The sequence below is a fragment of the Orcinus orca genome, chromosome 3, assembly GCF_937001465.1.
Source record: "Orcinus orca chromosome 3, mOrcOrc1.1, whole genome shotgun sequence".
Taxonomy (NCBI): Eukaryota; Metazoa; Chordata; class Mammalia; order Artiodactyla; family Delphinidae; genus Orcinus; species Orcinus orca.
Window position 1 is genome coordinate 184,389,315 of NC_064561.1, and position 15,587 is coordinate 184,404,901.

The following is a 15,587-nucleotide window of genomic DNA, read 5'->3' on the forward strand; positions in this document are numbered from 1 at the left end:
TTGGAAACAAACACCCAAGTGCCACGTGACCTGGCCTGAGAATGGGTGTCGCATCCCGTCCCTGACTGGGAGAGAGGAGCTGACGCCAGCCTTCGCCGAGCGACGCCGGGTGGACGGTCCTCCGGGCCCTCGTGGCTCCCCTGCCGTTGCTCGGGACGCGTGCACCGTCCTCCACCTCGGTGGCCAAGGCTGAGTTAGCTACCCTGTAACTCGTCTTTTCCAGCACCTGGCTAAATGTTCATGCAGTTACCGTCCTCTCAAGAAAACACGAAGGGGGGTTTTCTGCCCCAAACTGCCCAAGCTGAGTTTTATTAACTATTCGTCTGTTCATGGCGGCCAGATGCAGTGATTAAGTGGGTCAGCCTTCACGACGCCGGAATGTGGCCAAGACTCGGGGGCTCTTCGCAGCCAGCAGGTGGGCGGGGCCCCACAGGACTCTGCCAGGTTCTCGCAAGCTCACTGGCCTCTTCTGGACAGGCCTTGAGAAGGGCGCTCCTAGCCACGAGGTAAAGGCCCCGACCTCACCGCGGGAGTCCCGAGCTTAGGCGGTGACAGCAGGGGCGTGGGGGGGCAACGAGATTATGTTCCTAGGGGCCGAGGTGAGCAGGACACGCCTAGCGGGCGCACCCCCGCTGCAGCTCTGACTCTCCCTGGGAGTGCGGGCAGGGCGGGGGGACCACCAGGCTGCTCCCGGGCCGCTGGCCTCACTGGGCAGGCATGCGTGCTGCAGGGCAACATGCGTGTGCACACACATAGCCACAGGTGTGCATGCGTACACACACACATACGCACGTATGCACGAATACACGTGTGCACGGTGCATAGACGCATGCACGTGCGCACACACACGTGCAAGTACATTCATGTGCTGACTCACGCATGCACCTGCTCACACGTACGTGTACAAGCACACACACACATGCATGTGCACACACTCACATGTGTGTGTACCCGCACCAGGAGGGTCCCTACTGTCTCCTTTTGTGCACACATGCTTACATACACTGACACACGCACACATAGCCTTGCACATGTATATACACTCGCCCATACACACATACCTATGTAGGCCCAAACACTGTGTACACACTTTTATACTTGTACACTTGCAGTGTACACATACACACTCACACACGTGCACACTCACAGCATCCACGCATATGCAAACACTCTTGTGCACGTACGTGTATACACTCACACGTGCACACATGTGTACATAGGCACACACTCATGTACACACGCTCCCACGCAGGCACACTCACACGATACACACACACACTCGTGCACACACACACACTCACACACGCATGCACGTGCAGCCCACCCTCTCCTCTGGCACCACCCCCCGTGCTGTGGGCGGGGCCAATCAAGACCTCACGTCCCCGTTCACCGAGACCGTGGACTGCGCGCCAACCAGCCCCTGCTGGTCCCCTGCCCTCTGGAAGCGGTTCCTGATGAGCTTGTAGATGGCAAAGCCAGGGATGGCTAGGCAGGGCACCCCGGCCACGACGACCACCACGCCGTACACCCAGTTCGGGTACTTCACTTTCTGGGATTTGGGAAATTCCTCCTGGAGAGAGAGAGCGACCTTGGGGTGAGCAGACGAGGCAGCCGGGGCCTCCCTCGGGGCGAAATGCCCTCTCCCCCGTGTGACTCCCTCCTGGCCTCCAGGCTGAAGGGCGGGGGAGCCGGCCCCCAGCCCCACCGCGGAGGCCCAGGGCTCACGTAGGCCGGGTTCCAGACGCTGTACACGAGCTCCTCGTTGACGCTGATCACGAGGAAGAACAGGAAGATGGTCAGCATGAGCAGGGGGCTCACCACCCTCCACGTGACCTGCCAGAAGATGCTGGGCTTGTGGCCGATCATGAACTCGATGTCCCTGTTGAACCTGGAAGCAGAGACCGAGGGGGCTGTCGCCGGTGCACACCGAGATGCCTTTCATCCCAAGACGGCGGAGGGCAGGCAGCCTCTCCACCCCCAGACAGACGGTCCCAGTCCTGCCACGCCGCACCCTGACCCGTCACATCCTTCTGGGCAAAGGTGCACCTCCCCGAGGAAGACCACCGTGGGCGCAGCAGAAGCCGATCTGTAGCCTCTGAGAACCCCCGCCGCCCCACCGCGCCACTGCCCAGCTGGACTGTGGACTCGCGTCAGAGGTGGCCCCGGGCAGGCATTGATGCAAAGGAGGGGCCGGAACTTCTGGGGATGGAGGAGGGAAGCCGTCGAAGCCTCTGCCTCAGCCTCCTTGGCATGGCAGCAGCCCGGACCTTGGGGAACCTCAGCATCTCCCCCTGTCCTGTGCCCAATGCCCTTCTGCACAGATGCGTTTGTCATCTGCAGAAATCAGAACAAAGTGGGCAGAGCGTAAACGTGAGCCGTCCAGGGCCCGGCGAACACAGACGATGCTGCTGGAGAAGCGCAGGCGCCCGGGCCTCGTCCCCCGTGGGGCCCAGGAGCCCCGTGACCGGACGCTTCCGCTCGGCCTGTCCTCCCCGAGGCAAGTGATACAGGGCAGCTGCCCCGGGCCAGTGTCTGGCTTCAACAGTCTTCCGGCTGTTCACAGAGGGATGTGCTCTCTCAGACAGTTTCACACCTGCTGCAAGGTCAGCATCACACATGCGGTGACATCCGTACCTTTCCATCCGCACGTCCCTCCCTGACGTCTGCTGATGCTACACACAGCAGGTCTCCCAAGTGCGCCTCAGTCTCCCCACGGCGCCACCAGGCTGGTTCAAGTTGTGTTGCGAGTGAACCCCCTGCACGTGTGTCCTTACACACGCGCGTGCTCTTGGGGGTGCAGGGAAGGGGTCCCAAGGTGGCTCCCTCTATGGGTTTCCAGCAGATTATTTCTGGAGCTGTGGTGAGTCCAGCTCCTACTAAGAGCCCAGGGACCGTCTTCTGGGTCCCCACCGATCCCCGATGACCTGAACGGCTGGCCAAGGGATGGCTGACCAGGCCACACTTGTCTGCCTTTCTTTGCCTGAGAAGCCCTCCCCAGACCCCAGGGAGCAGCCCTGGCTGTGCAGCCCTGGCGGTAAACCCCACAGGTGGGGTGCTGGGGAAGCCCCTCTACCCACAGCAAGCGGCCTGCCTGTGCACCCACCCTGGCTTCTCTCACCCACCCCGAGACTGTGCTATCTCCTTCCGCTGCTGCCAGCGCTTATCCTGGGGCCTGGGAGCATCCGGAGGCTGGAGGGGGTACGGTTTGCATGCATGCGGGACCCCTCTTCTCTCCCTGTCGCCCTCCCAGGGCCAGGCCCCTGCCTACACCACGCCGGGCCGGAAGGGAGACGCAGGCTTGGTCCCGTGTCTTCGCGGGCCTGCCGCCCCTTGTCCTGCCCCGAACGCATCCCTTTGTCCCGTGATGGGAATGTCCCCTGGCCATTAGAGATGGTCCTTCGCCTTCCCTCTTACCTGTCTATGCCATACACGTAGACGACGGAGAACATCTCGAAGAAGGCAACGGTGAGCAGGGGGATGGAGCCCGCGTACCTGTCCAGCAGGGACAGCCAGTACTGGCCGGAGTTCAGCGTGAAAACTAAGGCGAGGAGGTACGTCCCCAAGCAGATGAGGCCTGCGGGGCACAGCAGGGCCATTGTCGCCGGGGCAGAGCGGGCCGCCGGGGACCCAGGCCCCACATCTGCACCACGGCCGAGACCCCCGGAGCCGGTCCTCCTAGCTCTGCCCGCACAGCCCCGGCCCCGGTCCGGCCTACCTGTAAGCAGCTCCTTGGGCCACTTTTTGGGGATGACGTTGAGGTCCTGCAGGGGCACCACCACACCCTCCATGTTCCCGAACATGGACGACAGGCCCAGACAGAACAGCATGATAAAGAAGAGCACGGACCAGAGCGGGGCCGCCGGCATCCTGGTGATGGCCTCGGTGAACACGATGAACGCCAGCCCGGTGCCCTCCACACCCTGCAGGGTGCGGCAGGCGCGTCACCCAGGGGCCAGGCTGGCCCTGTTGTCAGACGGCCCCCCGCCCGCCAGCCAGCACCACGCGAATACGGCTGACGGGAGCCATTCTGGGAAACGACCAGATCTCGTCTTTTAGCCCTAAGCGTATTTTAAACCTGAGCTCGGAGGGACTGAGCGGGGAACCGGCAGCCCCCGCAGGACCCACGCAGGGCCGGGATCCCATCAGAAGCCGGGGCCCAAGGCAGCATAGCAGCGTTTACGCCAGGGCCCAGGACACAAGGACTCAGCTCCGCGCAGAAGGGTGGGAGGCTGAGGGGCGTCGTCACCAGCGGCCTGGTGCCCACACCGCGGAGGAGCGTGTCCGGGGGTCTAAGAGCCCAGACCCCGTGGAAAAGACAAAAGCACGTCTGCGCTGCCCGGGGCGTGGGGAGGGGGGCAGGAGCTCTGCTGACGGAGGACGTCCAGGGTGCGGGACTGCGTGAACTTACGGCGTAAACTTACTAAAACCCTGCAAACTGCGCTGGACACGGGAGAGCTTCCAGGTGAGAACTGACACCTCGATAAGGTTGCTTTTTAAAAAGAAAGGAAATTCAGTCTCTTGGCGGGGGAGGGGGTCACTGTGACTCCATCCCTCTCACCCGGGGCTCCCAGGGGAGAGCCAGGCAGGGAGGACCCTCTGCTCTGTGTCCACTCCTGGCGAGATTGTGCTGTTGCCGGAGAAACAGTGCCAGGCCCCCACAATGCTCCACGTGCCCCGAAATGTCGGGTGGCTCCAAATAAGAAAATTGCAAAAACAAAATTAGTAAGTGTTGGCCCACGAGCATCACAGAACGAAATGTCACTAATCTTGGAGCTGGTGTTCAAAGCATTTGTGTGTCAGGCGAGGGTCCCCAGCACCGTGACAGCCCCAGGCCCTCGAGCGATTTCAAAAGTACAGTCACGGGCTGCCCTGGCGGCGCCGCAGTTGGGAGTCCGCCTGCCGACGCAGGGGACGCGGGTTCGTGCCCCGGTCCGGGAGGATCCCACATGCCGCGGAGCGGCTGGGCCCGTGAGCCATGGCCGCTGAGCCTGCGCGTCCGGAGCCTGTGCTCCGCAGCGGGAGAGACCACAGCAATTAGAAGCCCACGTACCGCAAAAAAAAAAAAAAAAGTACAGTTATAATGACTCTGCCCTTTTTGCAGAAGAAATTAAAGTAAAAATGGACCCCGGGGTGTTTTTGTGTGTTTGACCTGAGGCCATGGAGAGGTCAGGCCCATGGGGGCCCTTGGGTCCCTGCCTCTGCATCTCGGGGCCTCACACTTGGGGTTCGTGGCCCAGCAGACGCTGGTGACCTAGACCCGGCGCCCAAGGGGCAGGAGGGGCAGGGTGGGCCGGCACGTGGCAGGGGGACGGGTCTGTCAGAACTGAGCTCCCGGGGGAAGCTTGGTGTCCACCCAAGGTGCCCGCTGCCCTGCCTCGCGGCCCAAGGTGCCTACCTCCGAGAGGAAGGTGTTCATGTCGCACGTCTGGAACTTGAGCTCTGCGTAGGCCGCGGGGTTGGAGGCATTGCACCACTGCTGCATCTCGGCGAAGTTCTCCTGTGTCACGTTGCCTTCGGGCAGGTCGAACCCATTGATGAGTGTCAAGATGTTCCTGGAAAGAGAGTGAGGCTGACTCCAGCCCCGGGCGGGCTCCCTGGAGGCGGAGGCGAGGGGCGGGGACGCAGCGGCCACCCAGGCGCCAGCCGGCCACTCACGCGCTGAAGCAGTCATCGAAGCGCTCGGTGGCCCGGAAGCCGATGATGGAGTAGACCACGGTGGCCGCGTACACGGACGTGAAGCCGTTGATCACAGACACGATGACCGAATCCATCTCGCAGTTGTTGCTGCGGACGAAAGCGGCTTCGGTGACCACAGGCCCGGGGACGCCGTGTCCACCCGGCCAGCCCGCGCCGGCACGAGTGGGACGGCCAGAGCCATCGGGCCAGCCTGGGACGGAGCCGCCCCCGGGCATGGATGGGGGAGGGGGCTCTCGGACAGCCCGCCCGATGCCAGGTGACGGTCCCCAAGCCCTGCTGCGACCTGGTGGCCCCTCGGTGCCCCCACAGGCCCTGGGGACCCCCAGAGCTGGAGCCGGAGATGCCTGTGTTCAAGTCTCTGCTGGGCCAGCGTCTGCTCTGGGCCCGGGAGGTGACTCGTCAGCCCCACGCGGGCAGGACGGCCTGGACCTTACAGCCCGCCAGCCACAGAGGCTTCAAAGAGGCGGCGTGGGCCAGGTGTCCCCCACCCCCTGGCCGGGACCCCTTCTGCCGGCCACAGGCCCTCACGGCTGAGGACACCCCCCTCCACCTGGACACCCGAAGCCTCCCTCAGCTCAGCACATGACCACTGACCTCCCCCCTCCCCGCTGCTGACAACACCATCCTTCCAGGCGCTTCCATCAGGAGCCCCAGGGAAATGCAAGTCAAACCACAGTGAGACGCCACGGCACACCCACCGAGGCGGCCGGAACCAAAACATTTGAGAGTGACGGGTGGGCGTGAGGGTGTGGAGAGACCAGGGCCGCGCACACGGCCCTGGGGGGGGCTGTGAGGTGGGGGGGCCGCGGTGGAGAACGGCGCCCCAGATGCTTAGACCTCGAGCCGCCCTGCAGCCCGCCAGCCCTGCCCCTTGGGGTACACCTGTGGGGAGCCAGAACAGGCGCACACGGAGCTTGGACGCAAACGTTCACAGCAGCCGGAAAGTGGACACAACCAGATGCCAGCGGCCGAGGGACGATACACGGAGCCCAGCGTGGCCCGTCCACAGGCCTCAGGGCGACTCAGCTACGAAAGGAAGGAGCGTGACAACCCCGAGGGCCTCAAGTTCAGTGGGAGGAGCCAGACACAGAGGGCGGAGCCTGGTGGAGGCCGCATCTGTGAGATGTCGGGAGGGGCTGACCCCCGGGGAGAAAGCGGCTGAGTGTTCCGGGGCCGGGGAGGGCACGGGCTTTCTCTCGGGGGGGTTGGAAATATTCTGGGATTAGCGGCAATCGTTGCATGACTCTGTGAACACACGAAAAGCCACGGGACTGTGCGCTTTAAAGGGGGCGGCTGTGTGCGGCTGGAAGCAGCTGCATCTTCACCCTCAACTACCCCCCACGCCCCGCCGCCAATCCGCTGGGCCTCACGGCGCCCCCGGCCTGGGCGACCACACTCGGCGCCCACCCGCCGTCGCAGCCGTTGTTCGCGTGCTCTGTAGCCCCAGCCCACCCTGACGCCAAGCCGGCCCAGCCCCCGGCTCCAGGCCCCTCGCCCTGCTCGGTTGTTCCTTTTCTCCGAGTCCCTCATTGCCTGCGACCTGACAGAAGCTCACCGTGCTGGTGCGCCTCTGCCGGACGCATGGACGCGGGACCCAGGAGCATGGGTCCTGGCGTGTGGGAGGCGGGGGCGGGCACTCCGTAAGTGCTTATGAGATGAGCGGACACTGCTGCGCTCCCCTGGAGGCCCTGGGGGTTCTGGTACTTTCTGTGTGGGTGTCGGTCTGGGGTGGACGGTGCGGGATGCCGAGGGGTGGGGGACGGAGGGGGTAGCAGCAGCGCTCGCTGCCGCAAGGGCCAAGGCACAAAGGGGAGGCGAAAGGGTAAGCAGGTCCCGCCCGCCTGCTCACAGCCCAGCCGACCACAATCCAAGAGGCTCGGACCGGCGCCTCTGGAGAGCGCGCGTCCCTTCCCTTCACGCTCACGGCAGGTCCGATGCGGAGACTGAGGCTCTGAGCACCGGAACACCTGGTGGAGTGACAACCCTGCCGCCCACGGGACCCTCTGTCCCTCGTACTCACTGGACAGAGTTGTAGCTGGAGAAGGAGATGAGGCCCCCAAAGGCCAGCGAGAAGGAGTAGAAGACCTGGGCCCCCGCGTCGAGCCAGGTGACTGGGTTGGCCAACTCCGTGACCTGCGGCCAAACAGACACCTTCGGCTGTGCGCCGCTGATGCGGGGACGTGGGAGACGCAGGAGGGGCGCCCGGGGGGACAGGAGCCTGGAGGCAAGGTGACGGCCGAGGCCACCGGTCGGAGGTCAGAGGGAAAACGGCCCCGAGGAGACAGCTGATGACCCTCCACCCAGAGCCGCAGCTAAGCCGGCCCATGACCCGCACAGGCCCGGCCCACATGCAGGGACCCTGGGACCAGGCAGGCGCTGCGGTGCCCAGGCCAGCGGGTGGCCGGCGGGGACTCACGTTGGGCGTGAAGAGGAAGATAATGCCACTGGAAGCTCCCTTCAGCGTCAGGCCCCGGATCAGGAAGATGGTCAGGACGATGTAGGGCAGCGTGGACGTGACGTACACGGCCTGGGGAGGTGGCAGGTGTGGGACAAAGGAGGCCGGAGCGGGGGTGGGGGCCCCGGCCTCGAAGAGGAGGGCTGGCCACGTGGGACCTGCGCTGCTCTTCTCCGTGCGCCCCGGGCCCCAGCCTCCCTCTCTGGTTTCTATGTTCTGTTGTGAACATGGTTACTGTTTAGCTCTGCCCATCAGACGGACGTCACTGTCACTCCCACACTCGGCTTCTTAAACATGTGCTTGAGAGCCACCTGGTCCAGCACCGAGTCTGTGGAGCGGGCCTGGGTGACCGGCACAGCCCTCCCAGACAGAGGGCACGCGGGGGCTGGGCCCCGGAGCGGGCTGAAGGGGCGGCAGCTTGGGCGTGGCCCCCCCGACGCCCCCAGGGGTGCCCGCAGCTTGGGCGTGGCCCCCCGACGCCCCCAGGGGCGCCCGCAGCTTGGGCGTGGCCCCCCCGACGCCCCCAGGGGCGCCCGCAGCTTGGGCGTGCCCCCCCCCCCCCCGCCGTCCCCGCACCTTCCCGGTGGTCTCGATGCCGCGGATGGTGCACACGTAGAGCACGCTCCAGGCGCACGTCAGGCACAGCAGGATCCACCACTGCACGGAGCCCGAGTCGTCGATGGAGGTGGACACGTTGAGGGTCTCCCGGTACCAGAAGTAATCCACGGAGGAGCTGCGGGCGCACTCCTCCACGTAGCCTGGCACGGGCACCTGCGTCAGTGTGGGTCACAGAGCGCACGGACCCCCAGGAAGGAAACTCGGGCCCAGGTCCCAGGGCACTGATGCCAGGGGTGCAGTGCGCCTGTGCCCAGGCATACACGTGTGTGCACACCCACACAGACACACGCAACAGACAATATGCACGCGACGTACTAGCAGGTGTGTGCGCACGCGGGCACGCTTGCATGCGATCGTGTGCACGTGCGCTACTTGTGTACATGGTTAGCATATGCACACACCAAACGGACTTGTATGCAAACCCAGGTACAGGCACACACATGCACACACCCTTGCACACGTGTGGCGTGCACACAGGGCCTCGACTGCCTGCCTTCTCCCCCCACCCCCACCCCACGGCACTCAGCCATTCGGGGGTCACCAGTCTTTGGGGGTCCCAGGCCGGAGCCCACACCGGGCAGCTCTGTTCAACCTCACACACTCTCGCCACTCTGAGCCCCAGGGTCCCAGGGTCCTGATTGCCCCCCAGGCTCACGGAACCACAGAGAGACCCTGTCAAGGGAGGCGTGGTCTAATCCTGGCAGACCTCCCCTCACCCTCACCCCGCCCCCATCCCCAGAGACGGGAAGTTGCCCTGAACGGTCCCAGTGCGGCCAGGGAGCCCACGGGGGCAGGGCCCGCCCCTCTCTGTGCTCCGGTTTTTGCCAAACTTGGGCTACAACCACGCGAACTTCGGAGAATCAGAGGGCGGCTGCTCGCGGGCCGGCGCCCCCCCCCCCCCGCCAGGGCTCACCTGTCTGGTTGGCGTTGAGCGGGCACTGGCTCCACGGCAGGGGGTCCTGGAAGGAGTTGAAGAAGTACCACATGACCCAGGCGATGATGGTGTTGTAGTAGAGACCCACCATGAAGGACACGAACATGGATGCGATGCCTGAGGGGGGTGGGGAGGTCACCTCTGGGGGAGCCTCCTGGCCCACTGCGTGTGCGTGGACGGAGGCCCCAGACAGCAGGGGGCAGCCCCCGGTGGTCAGCGTCCCTCCAGGTCCCTGCTCTGGGCAGGCCGTGGGGCGCTCCACTCTCCCCACATGTCTGCCCCTCCCAGGTCCTGCACGCCTGGGGACTCGGGACGTCCTCTGCTGCCCGGTTAGCCCCTGGTGGCCTGGACCCTGCAGCCACACCCCAGGAGATTCTAAGGAAGGGTTTGCAAAGGCCTCAGGGTGGGGGCCGTGGAGCCCCGGGACCTTCCTCTCCCTGAAACGTGAAAGGAAGGAAGGAGGACGGGGTGGGGCTGGCTGCCAACACGGGACCCCAGGCAGGCGCCCAAGTCTGAGTGCAGACACGCACCTACGCCCTTGAGGGCCGGGTGAATGGAGCTCCAGACGCCCACGCTCCCCTTCCGCAGCCGCTGCCCGATGGCGAACTCCAGGTGCAGCAGGGGGATCCCCTCCAGGACCAGCAGGATGAGGAAAGGGATCATAAACGCCCCTGGAGAGGGAGGGGCGGTGTGCAGTCAGGGGGCGGCTCGCTGGACTGCACAGGCCACCTTCACAGGCGTTTGTCACAAACACAAAGGATATCGCCGTCGACAATGCCCGTGGTGACGGCCAGCGGTGTTGCTGTGGGTGGGGCTCACGCCACCTCCTAACGGGGGCCGGCTCACCCTTGTCTGCCATCCCTGCAGGACGCTGTCTGCGCCACAGCCCCCGGAGGACGAGGGATGGTGTCCACGTGTAGGTGGAGCCCGGGGAGGGGCACGTGCCAGGGTGAGCCCCTCAGCGGGTGTGGACACACGTGGCGCCCTCACGCAAAGGTAGGGAAGGGCAGAGGGGAGAGGCCAGGGGTTCAGAGGCTGACCCGGACATCTGGCAGGAGGGCATCTGAATCTGAGGCTCAGGGACCCTGCCCTGGGGACGTGCGGGAGCAGACGCAGCACCTGCCGGCCCTGCTCCCTGACGGGCAGCAGGGTCCAGCCTGGCACCGACCAGGAGCCCCGTGAACATCTGCCGAGCGTAAATGAAGGACGGGGACGTGGTGACACCTGCTTTCACGGTGCGTGTGCGCCCACTGGGCTCTGCTACCCGGCCCACAGCGACGCCCCTTCCCACTGCTCCGTCCTCAGCACCACCACCCCCAGCCCCCAAGCCACGGTTGTACCAGCCGCCCTGGCCTGATCCAGGTCGGGCCCCCCAGCTGCTCCCAACACCCTGAACCGGGCTCTGGGGAAAACAGGGGGGGCATTCTAGGTGCACACGGCCTGGCACCACACCGGGCGCAACGCAGCCGAGATTAGCACAATCGTGGTCACCAAAGGTCGTTACATTAATCGGGACGAAGCTCAAAGCCGAAACTGGGTGATAAGAATTGGAAACACACGACTGCTTCAGGACTCACGAGCGGATCCAGGTCCAGCCCGATGGGGTCGCGCGGTTGGGTTCCCAGGACACCGGGGCTGCCAGCACTGCCCTGGGATGCTCGCTCTGTGGCACTACCTCTCCGCCCCAAGTGGCCGGTGTCCAGCTGTGAACCTACCAAGTGAGGGGGTGCCCCGCATCTGCCCCTCACCCTGGGTGTGACACCCCGTCTGGAGTGTCTGTGCAGCCCCCGTCTCCCTGCCTTCCCTGCGCCCACCTCTCCCCCTAGTCCTCCCTGCCCCCGCCTCCTTTCTCCGGCACGCTCATTCTCTGTTCTCCCCCAGATATCTCAAACTCTTCACTTCTGCCCCACTGTCTCCCAGACCCCAGCCAGGCCACCACCTCCCCACACTGGCCTCCCGGTCAGCGTGCGTGTCACACCCTGAGCTAGAGGTCCTCACTGGCCTGGCGCTGTGTGTGCCAGTGAGTGCACGCATGTGTGCATTCACACGTGTGTGAGTGTGTGTGCGCCCACGGGTATGTGAATGAGTGTGTATGTGTGAGCATGTGGGCGTGTCCGTATGTATGTGGACACTCGGTGTGAGCGTGCACAGGGATGTGTGTCCTTGTGCAGGTGTGTTTGAGAGTGTGTGTCTGTGTGCACATGCGTGCTGAGCACGCATCTGTGCGTGTGTGTGTCGAGAGGGACTTGGAGGGGCGGGGGGCCCACAGCCTCTGCCAGCCCAGCTTTCCCTTTAGCTCCTGGGTTAGTCCCTCGGCCTTTTCTCTTTTTCCCTCCTCCGTCTGCCTCCACAGAGCCCTCACATTGGGCGGACAGGCCCCAGAGCCCAGTGGCACCTCCGCCCTCCCCGTGGCCCTTCCTCGGTCTCCACGCCAGGACGCTGAGGGGCCATGGGCCGCAAGACTCTCTCCCAACCTGGGGCTGCAGGGACAGGCTTCTTCCGGTTCCAGGGCTGCCAGGGGGCCGAGGGCCAGGAAGCAAGGGGTGTGGGCTGTGACCACGAGGAAAGACCCCAGGAAAAGAAGGCCCAGCAGACGGATCCCCTGAGGGAGGGGAGGGGAGCTGCCCTGGGTCTGGGGACATGGCCGAAGACGTAGGCTCAGGGCAGGGACTCCTGCGATCCCTCTGTCAGTGAAGGTAAAGTTGAAATAAGATTTGTCTATCTGACGTTTTCTTGGGAGCTTGATTTGAAAATCTTTTGGGCAGAACTACCAAGAAGAAAACCACCCCATGATTCCAAATCCCGTCCCCTCCCCTCACGAGGCCACTTTTACTCACCCCCCACCCCCAGTCTCCCTGCCCCTTCACCTCCATCAGGAAACTCCTATTCATCCTTGAAAACCTCGCTTGGATACACTTCTTCCAGGAAGCCCCCCCTGCTGCCTGTGGTCCTGGCACCTCTCCCTCCCACAGGTTCCTCGGGGACCAGAGGCTCAGCTTCAAGGGGATGGGAGGGTGGGACCAGCACATGCCCACTGCACCCCCAGAGGTGGCTGGGCCAGGGAGCCCTCCTGTGCCCATGCTGTGCAGTCCGCCTGCCCAGTTCCCCCAGCCCTGGCAGCACCAGCAGGAGGCACGCACTCTGCACCCTGTTCTTTCCAGGGATGTGTGGTTCTTGGCTTCTTTTCTCTCAAGAAACTCAGGCTCCAGGGAATATGCATCTTCCCTTTTTAAACGGGCTTCCCTTCTGTGGGGGCAGGTGTGGAGGAGGCAGAGGGACAGAGGAAGGAGAGCTGTGGGTCTCAGTGAGGGAGGAAAGCCACGTAAGTGCCCGGTGCCCGGCATCGTTCCAAAGGTCCCCAGAGACGGAGACGGCCCCCACGGAGGGACACACACGCAGAGAGAGACGCGGGGGCAGGGGGCAGGTAAACACCACCCCACCCCACCCCCGCCCCGGGATAACGACATGGAGTTTCTCTCCGAAAATCAGGAAGCCAGACGCCAGACGAGGGAGGAGGGAGCTGCCGGAAGAGGGCCTGGCAGTGGCCCACGTGGCGCAGGTTCGGGTGCGGGGTACCTCTCAGCTTTGGAGTCTCCCAGGGGCGCCTCACTTTTGTTTAATCATGAAGGATAATCGCAGACCCTCAGTCGGCTTCCAGGAGGAAAGCGAAGTGGAAACTGAGGCTGCTGCCCTTCCCGTGTCGAGGATTTGCCCGGGGACTTGGGGTGGTCCCGTGCCTGGGCTTGTGTTGGGGGTGGGCAGCAGGTGCCTCAGCTGAGGGCCCGCCTACCCCGGGCACTGCCCGCTTCCCCAGACACCCATGGAGGGGCCGTGGGTCCCCCTGCCATTTCCCCAAATGACACCACCGCCCGCCCTCACCCAGGGCCTGCCCTGCGTCCCTGCCAGTCCCGTGATCTGGACTTAGTGCCTGGGAGACCCTGCTCGGCTGCCGCGGAGCCGGCCTGCGGGAGGGGCCCAAGCCACGCGGGCGGGTCCTGCCCTCCCTGGGCCTGGTCCACCCTGCTGGTCTGTGCGGTCCCAGTCAGCATCTGGCCGAGCGGACCCCTGAAAGGCCTCCAGGTCCCCCAGGCCAGGGGACGCCAGAGCCCCGAGGCACCGCACTGCGGGCACAGCAGCTGCCCTGAGGGCCTGGGGGCGGAGAGGAGGCCTGGGTTTGTCCAGGGCCTAGAGGTCACGACCCCAGAAGTGGGACCACCCGGGACCCCGCACTCCCGCGGGCCCTGCTCTGCCCTCCTTGCCTGGGCCCTGTCCCCTGCGGGAGCACCCAGCCCGTGTGTGCCCCGGGTCTGCTGGATGGGCAGAGGTGGCCATCGCAGAGGGAGTGGACAGAGCCGGGGTGGGGAGACTGGCGATCCAGCCACCCCGGGGGGGCCCACCTCCTGGAAACCCAGATGGCGCGGGGGAGGGCGGGGTGCGGCGTGGGGACCAGGGAGCTGAATGCAAGCATGGCGCCCGATGCCGGACTCCTGGTCAGAGCAGAAGACAGGCAGCAGGTGCACTGCCCGCTTGCCGGCTGGACATATAACCATGCGTGCGGAGCCCACGGAATGCTCACCGGGGACTTGGGAAGGAGGGGCACAAAGGACGAAGGAGGAAATTCCTGAAGTGAGGCCACCCTGAGGCGTCGAGGGAGGAGCGGTGCGGACGGGTGGGGGAGGGAGGTGGGGAGAGATGCCAGCTTCCCACACCCCCCAAGCCCAGAAAAGCAGTAGGTCCTTCCCAAGCCCCAGGGAGCTGAAACAGCCGGGGCTCCCACACCCACCCGCCCAGGGGGCTGCTCTGGGCCAGCAAGCTCCTCCTCTGTGGCTGGAGCCACGAGCCTGCCTGCAGCTCCTTCAGCGTCACAGACCCCTGCTCTCTGCTGAGAGCAAACACTCACCCCAGAGCAGAGGCGAGCGGAGGCCAGGCCAGCCCGCGGGAGGGTGGAGGCGAGGGCTGCACACCCGCACCCCCTGCTAGCGGAGACGCCGGGACCCACGGGAGACCCAGAACCAGAGGCCAGTGACTGCACGGTCCCCCAGGGTCGTGCAGCAGCCGCTCGGCGCGCACGTGGCCACACACGCAGCAAACAGCGGGAAAGCATTGCCGATGCTCAGCCTGGGTCGGGGGCCGGGGGGTCTTTACTGTGGCTTCCGGGGGCCTGGGGTCTTTACTGTGGCTTCCGGGGGCCTGGGGTCTTTACTGTGGCTTCCGGGGGCCTGGGGGTCTTTACTGTGGCTTCCGGGGGCCTGGGGGTCTTTACTGTGGCTTCCGGGGGCCTGGGGGTCTTTACTGTGGCTTCCTCTACTTTTCTGTATTTACTTTTTTTCATAATATAAAGTTTAAAGTAAAGTAAAAGATCGTCTGCTTCTTGAATGACCCAAAACTCCTGGAAATAACTGGAGACAAAGTAAGTTTTCACCAAGCCAGAACGGACGGTCAGGGTGGGAGGAGGTCAAGAACCTTCAAAGGCGGCATTTTCTCCGCAAGCTGGACAACCACCCCCCTCCCTCCTAGCTGGCTCTGCGGGGGCTGAACGTCACCCTGATGGGTCCCCGGCCACCCGCTGCCTTGTCCTCAGGGATCATCTCCCGGGTGTGGAGGACAGGACACCCAGCTCCTGACCTGTGAGCTGGCCCAGAGGACTGTGGTCAGGCCCTCCGGGGGCGGGGGGGCGGGTGGACCAGAGTCCCGACCTGTCCGGGGCAGGGCGGGCGGCAGCCTCGCCCAGGGTGCCAGAGGCTGGACCTCCACCCTCGCCCAAGCTGAGGAGGGGCGGGGCCGCCTGAGGGAGCCCAGCTGCCTCCGTCAGCGGGGTCTGCAGGCCGCTCTCGCGCTGCCCCTCGGGCTCCTGGCCAGCGTGCAGCTGCGCCCGGAAACCCC

The 15,587-nt window shown here is 64.8% G+C and overlaps 1 protein-coding gene across 1 annotated transcript; it reads right to left on the bottom strand.

Annotated features, from left to right (window-relative positions):
• Positions 1–1,299: 1,299 nt before the first annotated feature.
• Positions 1,300–10,623, bottom strand: SLC6A19 (solute carrier family 6 member 19). The gene is made up of 11 exons (XM_049708276.1): positions 10,235–10,623; positions 9,684–9,821; positions 8,729–8,910; positions 8,114–8,224; positions 7,718–7,830; positions 5,656–5,784; positions 5,396–5,552; positions 3,716–3,920; positions 3,415–3,574; positions 1,726–1,888; positions 1,300–1,570 (listed from the first exon to the last, which is right to left on the bottom strand). The coding sequence occupies exons 1-11, from the start codon at positions 10,365–10,367 to the stop codon at positions 1,367–1,369; spliced, it is 1,695 nt and encodes a 564-aa protein (XP_049564233.1). The 5' UTR covers positions 10,368–10,623; the 3' UTR covers positions 1,300–1,366.
• Positions 10,624–15,587: the final 4,964 nt, after the last annotated feature.